Below are 11,109 nucleotides of genomic sequence, written 5' to 3'. Positions count from 1 at the left end.
ACAATGCTAGCGCTCCTGTTAAGGGGAATCAAAATTTTGGTGAAAAGGGCAATAATGCAATGATATCATAATTCAGATTTAGGACAAAAAGGGAAATGAGAGAAGGGAAATGGCATATTAGTATTTTAATTAAAACAGTTGTTTTCCATCCTAAAAAGGACAATAGAAGCAAATTATCAGCCATTTCTAGGCATAACTAAGATCAATATCATTACACTATTAGTTCATACTGATATTAACCATACTGTAACTATAACACTTCAGTATGTGTATGATTAATAGATCAGTTATATTTAGTAAATTAAGCCTAGTGTGCCATTTTAAAAATAATAAACCACAAAGACAGGGGATCAGTCATATGTCTGCACCTGTTCTGTATATTAACAAAACCTCTATGTCCAATCAGGGTCATTAACCTATAGGCATTTAACCAATTAAGGGGGTGTATAATGTGAACACTGACTACCAGTGTCAAGATGGATAGAATTAGCGGTTATACCCTGAGCAGCTGTATTTTATAAGACCCAACTACAAAGGATTCTGCTGTTTCTTTAACAAAAAGAACTGCTAAACATTTTGTTCCCACCACTGGCCACTTAACAGGTTCAGCCTTCACAGCCTCTCATTCCCACTTTTGGAGCACTGCTTCATGGATAAGCCCAGTTTGTCTGCCAGCAGGAAGGGGTTGAGGTGACAGTACTGAAAGAGGAGGCAAAAAACAGAACACCTATAATGCAACCTGGGAAAATAAACAAGAGCTTTGCTTAGTTGAAGTTCCAGCTATACCTTTTCTCTGGAAGTTGGCTAGTCTGGGAGTGTCACTGTGTAGGATGAGGTCAGCAACACTGCAGTCACCACTGGGTTACTGAGTGGGTTTTAGAACATGTGGTGTTTTAAGTTCACTTGTGTGATGAAGATTGGTGCATATGGTGAAGAAAACTAACTGTATTTAAGAATCACACATCTGCAGCTATGTCTTTCTCCTAAAGTAATGCAAACATTGTATTTTCTATGAGATGTATGTTGCTTTAAAGAAAAGTCTGCTAAATGAATAAATGTAAATGTTTTTGGTGTAAGGTGGTGGTCAAAAGCACTGACACTGGTGCAATGTGAAATTTGGGCAAAAGGACACAGGTAAGTGTCTCTTTCACTAATGAATAAGAAAACATGATCACGAATCGTTGTCTGTTGAAGGATGGAGATCCAAGTCATCTTTGCTATTTTCCTCCATATGTAGGTGGAAGACCTCAACTAGACTTGAAGCAGATTTAAAGAATAGACAGGTGAAAGACACACTAACACAATCCACTCTACATTTCTTAATCTTTCTACTGCACCTTAATTATACCTGGGAGCTTGGGTCCTGGCTGGGAGCAGATGTGTCAGAGCTCTGGACGGAGAAGTCCAGGGTGAAGCGCGAGTGCTGGAGGATGACAGCCGTCTCTCCATCAACCAAGACTGGCACCTCGGTCTGCAGGGAAAGGAGTCATGTGGGGGGGGCATGCTTAGCCTTAGTGGAAACAGAGTAAGAAACCCAGCACCACACACCATGAAAACATAGTGGAACAATTCAAAGATATCCTTACTGGGATACAGCCTGGACAGCAATGCAAAAATATACTGAAATTTCACCACCTTTTACCTTATGTTGAATCAATATATTATCAATTTCTCATGTCTGACATGGAAAGCTGGAACAAGGTGCCTTTGTGCATACCTTAAAAGTATGAGAGGCATCAAAATTCAACTGGTCTGAGCACTCGGGTACAGTTCCTTTGTACGTCACCACTGCATCTGCCTTCACTATGTCCTTGGGCAATTTGAACATTCGATAAGTGCTCGAAGCATAAGTGATATCACCTAGATAGAGAGGAGTATTAAAAAAACAGAAAGCTGGGTGCAAGTTTATCAGACAATATAAATGAAGATAGGACTGCTTTACAAAGTATATTTTTCCTACTAGTACATTGTGGAATCTTTAAAATCCTTTTATGCAATTTTGCTTTTCTTTTCTTATTGAAAAAGATGTGCATGACAAAAAAACAATACATTTCAGCATGTGTAAGCACTAACACATGTCCAGCTCACTGACTGGACTTTGTGTCATCCCTTGTTTTCACTTATGGTTTGTAGGTTCAATTCAAAGCATGTTTTTAACAGGACACAGATGGAATGCCTCCAGTGACAAGAATCAGATCTGTGCTCAAAGTTGAGTATACAGTACCAGTCTTCTTGAGTAGCTCACTGCTGTGGACTATGATGTGACTGGCGGTGACCAGGCGGGGGACACTGAAGCCAACTTCCTGCGCCAGGGCAATAAGGTCCCGCCAGTAGAGGGAGCCACTCATCCCCTCTCCTTTCACAACAGCACACATCACAATGAGACCGGATCTTCAAAGTAAACGTTCATCCTGCCCACGTATTATGAATCATCATCATTTACTATTATCCTTTATTTAGCTGACACTTTTGTACAGAACAACTTACAGGAACTATTTTGATGTGTATGCAAGTATCTGTACAACTGCCATTTTTTTCAGAGAAGGGGACCGATCAAACTTTGTGGCTAGAAAGAACCCTCCAACTCACAACAGCAAATTAAAAGTATGAATTTTTATTCTCAGAATGTTTTCTAGTTACCCCATAAAACTGGATCTTCTTTCAGGTTTTCAGGAATAACTTTACTCGCGTACATGTCACTGAAGAAAAATTCACCCCCATCCTGAAAAAAAAAAAAAAAATCCAGCCCCACAAATTCTAAATGTTATATTTAAAAGGAGGAAAAAAAAAAAAGCTTTAATAAATGTTACATTGTGAAAATTTCATTACAGCAGCAGGGCTTCACCAGTTCAATTAAAGCGACTATTCGCGGGGTGCCCAGTAGGTGGCGGTACTACACTTCAAATTGTCAAGGTGTTAACTTCTGGCACTGAAATTAAGTGAAGGTCAGTTCAGTTCAAATTGTTTTCTCTTGTTCCAATTTATTTGTACTCCTACAATGACACGTGTTCAGGCACAAGTTAACAGCAAATAGGGGATTTTACCTTCAGAACCCTGCATGCCTCTTCAAGAACAGCCTTCTTGTCTGGACACAAGCATATCACACAGTTTGACCTGCAAGAATAAATAAAGAACCATGTGGTGGAACCGCTGTCTGACAGTTTTGCTGAACTGAATCACAACCACGGCTGCCGTTCTGCTTAAATGGATACACACACCACCACATCGAAAAAGTCACTCCGGATCCCAGATTCATCCAAGCGCTCCATGTATCCTTGGATAAAGATGGTGTTGGGCTTCTCATAACCGAACTTCTCCTGGTGGTACTGGATGTATTTGCGCGCCGCGGACACCTGGCGCGGAAAAAGAAGGTGTGAACGACACACAAATATCTTCAGAGTGCCACAGCACAGGACAGGAAGAGAAGGAGGCCGCATACCAGCTCCTCGGTCATGTCGAGGCCCACAACCCAGCCGCTGGGCCCCACCAAGCGGCTCAGCAAGTAGCAGTCCCGGCCGGAGCCGCTACCCAGGTCCAGCACCTTGCAGGCCTGCAGCTTCTCCGGGACCACGAAAGCACAGCCGAAGTACCTGTGGCGAACAAAGCCTGTCAGCACACCTTCGTGTCCCTACGAAGGGATCAGTGAAGCATTAAGAGCGCCATTATTAGGTCATTAAAGCTCTCGATTGTGTTTGTTTCTGAAGCGAATTTCCACGTAAAGTTCCACTCGGTTTGCCGCGCTGGGGCCTATTTTGTTAAAATCTAACAGACATGTAATGCGTCCCGAAAATCATCGCAACGAAGCGATGACTAATAATACTGACTTTTTTTTTTTTTTTTTTTTTTTCGCCAGTACTTGTTAGAGAGGGTCGCGCGGAAGCGAAACGCACACACCTGGCGCACACTTCGGGGTGAAGCAGCGCGAGCGCGTCCAGGGTGCTCGCGGCTACGCGCCCGCGAGGGAGCGAGCAGGCTGCGCTAGTCTGAAGGTCGCCTGAAGACTGCAGGCGCGTGCCGTAATATTTCTGCGAAACGGAAAAAAAACAAAACAGCAACGACGATGTGAAGGGTGGAATAAAATGGAGCAAAAACACCATATCGTTACCCAGTGGCCGGAGAATCATGAGCCTCGGCTTTGGTACCTGAACACGCTCGTGCACCTCCGAGGCCATTTCGTAAAGTCGCGCTTGGTCCGTGTTGGCCTGTCAATAAAAAGTTCTACATTCGCCCATAGAAGAAATAGGGAGACTTTAAATTCGATTCCAACACAATAATTGAATAAAAACGATTTTTGACCAAAAGAAACTAGTCTAAACTCGATGGGAGTGGTGGAAATTTACGCTAGTCTAGATTATATAGCAAATTTATCACTTACCACCCAGTCAGCTGGCTTTTGCGTATCGAAATAACGTTTAAATTTTATGCAGTCTAAATGCAAATCGTTTCAGCGGCGAGAAGCTGCCGTGAGCCGCAGGGAGTCTAACCAGGTCCGGGGCAAAAGGGCACATCCATGCGGGGTGGGGGGTGGTTGTGTGTGAGCGAGCATAAATATCATTTTTTTAAAATACAAAGATTTATTTTGCAGAGTAAACAAAAGTTCATTGTACAACAAACAAATCTTTACTGACACGACATTATGATTATGAAAGCACAGCGCTTACTTGCAGGAAATCACCATTTTGCCCATACTTGCTAACACACGATGCGCAGTAATACAGGCTTTATTGAATTTCATTTAGCGACATGACTAACGGGCGGCTGGTAGCGTAGCCTAGGCCTTAGCGCTGCTTCCGTTTGACCTGAACGTTGTCGGTTCTAGTCTTACCTCCTTATATAGTACCTTTGAAGGGAGTTACCTCAAGTGTTCTAATAAAATGACCCGGTTGGGTAAGCAGTTATGTAGTTATCTAACATTATCAACATGTTGTTTGTGAGCGTCAGCTATGCATCAACAAAAAGTAACATGATTCCAAATGGTGCTTAAAAAGTCACCCTATGACATCCACTAGAGTTTTATTTATTTATTGTTAGATGTTAAAGATGAATAATCGATTCAGTAAAGTCATACCCGTCCCCCTCATAGGCCACATCAATTTACATTTAGCTGACACTTTTCTCCGAAGCGACTTACAATCAATGTTAAGCTTCTTACAATTATTCACCCATTTACAGAGGTGGGTAATTTTTACTGGAGCAATTTCAGGGTTAGTGCCTTGGTTAAGGGTTCTGCAGCTGAAGCCTTAGACGAACCTACGATCTTTGTCTTTAGCTCTACCTTTAACTACCACACTAGTACTACCAGCTGTCCCAACTTCGATTTATAAGCTATTTCTCCACCTTCACGAAGACTTAAAAGCTTGACCAAAAATGTTGAGCCAGTTTCTTTGTTACACTTTACATAGTCCGAATTAACACCATAAAACTGGTGCCAATGTGGTGAAATAAATGCATAAAATAATCCAGAGGACTCATTTCCTAACTCCATAGTTCAGTTTCTTGTATGTTACAGTCTAGATAGTTCTTCATGCAACTGTACATTGTGCTTTTTCTCAGAATATGTACGAATACATACCTGGCCACTCTTGAGTTAATAGGATAACTTGTATATTCTGTGGGGGTGTGGTGGCGCAGTGGGTTGGACTGGGCCCTGCTCTCTAGTGGGTCTGGGATTCGAGTCCCGCTTGGGGTGCCTTGCGATGGACTGGCGTCCCGTCCTGGGTGTGTCCACTCCCCCTCTGGCCTTATGCCCTGTGTTGCTGGGTAGGCTCTGGTTCCCTGCGACCCTGTATGGGACAAGTGGTTCAGAAAGTGTGTGTATATTCTGTTTTCCCTCCACTATCCAGCAGATGGCAGGAATGCGTTAAAAACAAATTCACACACGGCTCCAAACACACAGCATACCGTACATGTCCGAACTGCAGTTGCTGTCAATCTACGCGACAGGTGTGTGTTACACATACAGAACAAAACAGACACAAAATCAGCACGGACAACTTCTTTTCCTATGTTCTCTTACAGGCTGCAAACTTTGAATGTCAAAATTTGACAGATTGTAAACAGCGGCTCCTGATAACACCGATAGGGCTCGCGTGGTTTTGTTCGGAATCCCATATCCTCAGATAATTTATTTTCCAGCCAGCACATTTACATTGATCAAATGCGCTGAATTATTTGTATTATACTGAAACAAGAAGTGGTGATATGTTTTCAAGAACTGGTTTAGATTACGTACGCTGCATGATAATCCATAAAGTAGAGAACAAAGACGAGCTAGAAAACGGAAGGCCTGTACCGCGGATATAAGTAAAGAGATACATGGCGGCAATCAGAAATGTACGGGAGGTCAGCAAATCATACGAGAAATGCTTTGAGGTACAGCCATCGGCGACACAGTTGACCCAAGCGGTGTCTGGGCTTGCGTTACCTGCCAGGTTCACACTGAAAGTGATAAGCTGAGTGATAACCCAGCGTTTCTGTCACAACAACACTGCAGGCATGTGCTTTTGGCAGGGCGCTGAGGAGCGTGTGTGTTTATACCTGTCCTCAGAAAGACTCCTCGGAGAGGACGGCATCGTGCACGACAAGGCGAGAAGGATATCTGGAGGTGACGCAAGAAGAAAGCAAAGGCGGCCGAAAGCGAGCAAGGAGCCAGCATGCGCCACGATGGATCCCGACACAGTTGCTTCACTCCCGACTGCGCTTTGAAACGCTTCCCACGGCTCGCTGTTTGACATTAAGTACATTTAGGCAGCCCTGACCTCGGTGCCCTCGGTTCTTCTGGAAAGCCTGTTTAACCGCGTCACTTAAAACCTCGTTGGGAGCGCATGCTTTTGTAAGTGGCTGTGGAGAAATAAGATTTCACTCCTGGTTCTCAGCTGCGTGCGGGAAGTCGGTGACTTTGCAAAGTATTACCTTGAGAAGAATCGGTCTTTGTTTTATGATTTATTTCTTTATTTACGTCACTGCAATAAATAAGTCATGGTAGCGGGTAAAGCTGTGAAAACAAACATTTACGGGGGGGGGATCCTTTGAAATTCCTCCTTATGTGCCTCGAAACAAGTTCAAAAGGTCACAGGACTTTCCAGAAGGTTATTAGTAAGAGGTAATCGTGCCTTCTCTTGTAATTGTGCTTCCCTTTGAAGATATGCATAATTGAAGGCAGCACGGAGCAGAGGTGCAACACTTGATCCACGGAAAATTACTGGGCTGCGGAGGTCGGAACGGCATGACCCTCAGACAGTTTACGACCCCGGAGGAGGAGGCCATGCGCTTCTCAAGGGGAACTTCTCAAGGGGGCTGCTACGCGGCGCGAGACCAAGGGAGAAGAGACCAAACCGCTAGTCCGCATTCTCATGAAATGTCTTTCCGCAGCACATTTTAGCCAGCTTGCTTTTCCCGTTTAAAACAACATGCAAAAAAAGAAAAGTTAAAAATTATTTATATCTTTCATCCAAAATAATACGTATCTGCAAAAGTAACCCCATGAAGTACAGTCAGATGTTTCCGCATCCAGACAATCACATGGTAATGGACGATTAAGTTCCCCCTTCATGGCTCTAATGACCTTACTTGTCAATTTATTGTTATTTTAGGGTAATAATATTCCATACATATTAAAACTTTAATCACGAGTATAAGTCCTAGTAATATTTTATAATAATTTCCAGCTGTATGAGATGTTGCTGGACGATAGCACGCAGTCGTGCCTAATGGTGTTATTGCTAATGAGCATTATTTTTGTTTACCCTTGTGCAGTGCAGTTCTGCTTCGCCCTTGCTTTCAGGTATTGTCCATGCATTTCTGACCGGTCACTCTCAGACCGGTCGCTCTTGCACACATTGCCACGCAGCTGAACATAAATGCTGTCCCCGGAGGGTTTCATGAGGAAAAGAAAGTGTCTGATGCCATTAAAACCATCTCCTACACAAACAGCAAAAGGACCCCATCCCCAAGGTTATTTGGATACTAACTGAAGTTAATCAGCGTAAAAACGGTTACATAAAAGGTCATTTGGGGTATTTAGGGTAATCTCTTTGACAGAGACACTTAAACCATTTGGCCTGCATTTTTCTGGCCTGCTCTCTTACGGTAACCCTGAAACCTTTAGCCGGGTGTTCGCTGCAGCTGTAAGTTCTCACACCTGTGTGACACTTGTGGGTTGCGTTTAATTTAGATACACCGGTGACACCTCAGAAGGCTTTGGTAAGTACGCCGAGAGCAGGGCTGGAGGTGTGCGCACACACACACACACAGCAGTTCCTTGAGTCTGAGGTCCACGGATAGCTACTTGAGAGGCACAGTACCGAAGCACCCTCGTGCACCTGTAACATCTGCGCTTCTTAACAGAAACATACGAATCTAGGAGCCTTGTGGCATAGGGGTGATGGGGGTTGGGGGGTGCCCGAGTGACAACGCACACATTTCGCTCCTTTCTGCTTTCCGCAAAACCCGTGATGCAGTTGAGATTATGGCAGGAGATTAATAACCGCTTTCTGACAGCAAACGAATGAGACGTGATTCCGCCGACGATGTCTCCACCCCCCCCCGCTCCACGCCACGTCTATCACCTTGGAGGAGCTTGCAATGGATTCTTCCTGAATTCTTGCCAAAGCATTTTTTTTTAAACCTCCCTCAGGAAACACTTCTCAAAGATACAACCTTTGATTGTTTTTCTACTGTTTCAATAGTCGGTCGGCCTTTGTCTTCCTTCAAAGTTCACGGCCATCTCACCAGGCCCGGCATGTCGAAGGCAGCGTCCCCGCACGGGCCGCGATTCCACACAAACGGGTAATTGTGCTGCCAAAGACTTAACCTCGGTCTAAACCCTGTGACTGACTTTGTTTTAATTTTTTCACCCCTCTCGGGCAGCCAAGGGAAGCGAGGGGTTACTGGTAGTTCAAGCCCGATAAACATGTACGGAGGGACGAGTTTGCAGAGGGACGAGAGGTTACGCGGAGTTTAAGGAAGGGTAGGGAGGGCAGTCGCTGGAAGATCAAACAAAGTGGAAGTCAGACGAGGGCGGAGTGGGAGGGGGGTACAGTACTACGTGCCGCCCCAAGCCTCTCCTGCTCCATGGCAGACAAAACGTTACTGTTCAGCCCCACGCTTGGGCTGGCCTCCCACTCGAACAACTTAGCATTTAACCTCTGCTCCTCTTTTGAACTCCCAGAGACGTTCTCATTAAAGCAAGCTGTTGCAACACGAGCAAGGTTACTCCTTTCCGCACACAGCAGGAACAATGTTAAGCACATATGAAGACCCCATAAAGGTGCTCTCCACCACGATAAATATGGATGAAAAATTGATCTTCCTGCCCTCTGCTGTGGATGCAAAACAAGGCGAAGCTGGCACGACAGAAGCGGTCAGCATGCCGGAAGCTGTCGTAACGTTCCGATAAATACCATCTCGTTACGTTACATTCGACTATTTCCAGTTATTGGCTAAACGAGGATTCTTGTAAGAAAGGATGAATTCAGTCACTGCCGTGGTCTACGGATCTTCAGATTCCTGTGTGCGCCAAAACAACCGGATACAAAAACAGTTTCTTTCCCCATGCTGTTATGTCCATGAACGGCTGATTGTTGTTACTCCTTCCAATACTTTTTCCATCTTACTTATTCCCTCCCTCATTATTTATTTCATCCCTTGTTATTTTCTCTTATTCTCCGGCACTGTCAATGCATCTTTGTACTTGTGTGTATGTATGTATGTATGTATATATGTATGTTGTGTTTTTCTTGGTCTACTCTACACTATGACCGCTTGGAACTGAAGCCAAATTCCTTGTCTGCTTACTTGGCCAAATAAATCGGATTCTGATTCTGAAGGTCGAGGTCCATAATGTCCGAATTTAAATAGGCGCAAGGAGTCACGGTTCGGATGTTCTTACTGCGATAGGAAAGGAACTCGCCTCTTAAGCACTGAAGTTATTAGAAATCATTTTGTGTGTTGCTGTAGGACAGGACAGCCTTATAAACTGTACAGGATTTTCGCCCATTCTAGTATGGCACTATTGCTCATCCTGTTGCCATGGTGAAGTTTCATACATGTGAGCCACAATTAGTAAGTTGCTGTTTTTCTGACTTTTCCAGGCTCATATAAACACAAGACTGAAACGCATTCTTAGATTTAAAAAAAAAAAAAAAAGAAAAAGGTTTCAACAGACTATTATAAAACAGCTTGCCATCGATGGTGCTAATGTGAGTCATTCCTAGAATAGACCTGGCTGTGGTCGGAAAAAAACATATCAAATCCAAGGCCTTTGTTTAAAACTGCCAAACAAAATCTTATTTTGCTAGCCGCTTTATGACATTTTATGGAGTATTTGGGAGGACAATGCTTGTGTACTGGAATTTGGCAAAAGAGTGTATCATCACCTTCTATTTGGTCTTCTAAATCAAATAATATCTGAAATACTGCTTACGATATTTCAAATGACGTGGAGTTTAAGGCAGCTGTAGCCCTTTCCGAGACCTCGTTCCAACAATCGATAAATACAGTCTAAAAAATAGATAATCACAGAGGATAAGAACCGCTATCTCCTGGCCATCTCTTTGCTGTTACCAAACGGTATCTTCCGCTTACCACATAGTGTTCACTGTGCCATCTACAGGGTTCAGAGAGCAGCAGTGTGGCAGCGAAACTCAAGCAAGCAGGACTGACAGAAGAACACAAAAGCAAACCCCGTTCCAAAGTCTCATATCTATACAGCCTGAAGGAACGCAACGCGCAAATGTAACCCAAAACAAACATGAAAGAAAAAAAGAAATTTCTTTGTGTACAAAAGCAGGTGGTGTGGAGGTTAGGGTTGGTCCCTTACAATGGAAGGACGTGGGTTTGAATCCATGTTCCTGCTGTGGTGCCTTTGATCGGTGTACCTGCCCTAAATTGACCCAGTAAAAAATTATCCTGCTCTATAAATGGGTAAATAAGTTGTATGTGGCTCACTGCACAAACCTTACAATAAGTCATTTTTGAGAAAAGCATCAGCTAAAGGATTGTTTTGAAAAGTGCGACAAACCAATGGCAAGGGTACCTCTGCAGAGTGAAAATAATATCGGGCATTTACCTTTACTAGACTATTTTTTCCGACTGGGTTCACTCCACATA

General features: G+C 43.7%; 1 protein-coding gene across 3 annotated transcripts; it reads right to left on the bottom strand.

Annotated features, from left to right (window-relative positions):
• Window positions 1–183: 183 nt before the first annotated feature.
• Window positions 184–4,759, bottom strand: LOC108932414 (arsenite methyltransferase). 3 transcript variants are annotated; one of them, XM_029255474.1, is made up of 12 exons: window positions 4,662–4,759; window positions 4,376–4,479; window positions 4,143–4,218; window positions 3,895–4,025; window positions 3,440–3,590; window positions 3,217–3,353; window positions 3,045–3,114; window positions 2,641–2,722; window positions 2,225–2,356; window positions 1,718–1,860; window positions 1,349–1,471; window positions 184–699 (listed from the first exon to the last, which is right to left on the bottom strand). In XM_029255474.1, exons 3-12 carry the CDS (start codon window positions 4,170–4,172, stop codon window positions 613–615), a joined length of 1,086 nt encoding a protein of 361 aa, XP_029111307.1. In that variant the 5' UTR covers window positions 4,173–4,218; window positions 4,376–4,479; window positions 4,662–4,759; the 3' UTR covers window positions 184–612. The 3 variants fall into 3 exon arrangements, with proteins under 3 accessions (XP_029111307.1, XP_029111306.1, XP_029111308.1); XM_029255473.1 differs by lacking the exon at window positions 4,662–4,759 and having other exon boundaries at window positions 4,376–4,486; XM_029255475.1 differs by lacking the exon at window positions 4,662–4,759 and having other exon boundaries at window positions 4,143–4,202; window positions 4,376–4,486.
• Between the last annotated feature and the right edge of the window lie 6,350 nt (window positions 4,760–11,109).

This window comes from Scleropages formosus, chromosome 10 (assembly GCF_900964775.1).
Source record: "Scleropages formosus chromosome 10, fSclFor1.1, whole genome shotgun sequence".
NCBI classification, from domain to species: Eukaryota; Metazoa; Chordata; class Actinopteri; order Osteoglossiformes; family Osteoglossidae; genus Scleropages; species Scleropages formosus.
This window is presented reverse-complemented; position numbering and strand designations above follow the sequence as displayed.

Coding starts and splice junctions, on each gene's coding strand:
- LOC108932414 (XM_029255474.1), bottom strand. CDS start 4,172: ATGGCCTCGGAGGTGCACGAGCGTGTTCAG. Junction 4,026..4,142: donor AGGTGCACGAGCGTGTTCAG/GTACCAAAGCCG, acceptor TCCGTTTCGCAG/AAATATTACGGCACGCGCCT. Junction 700..1,348: donor GCCAGGACCCAAGCTCCCAG/GTATAATTAAGG, acceptor CTCCTCTTTCAG/TACTGTCACCTCAACCCCTT.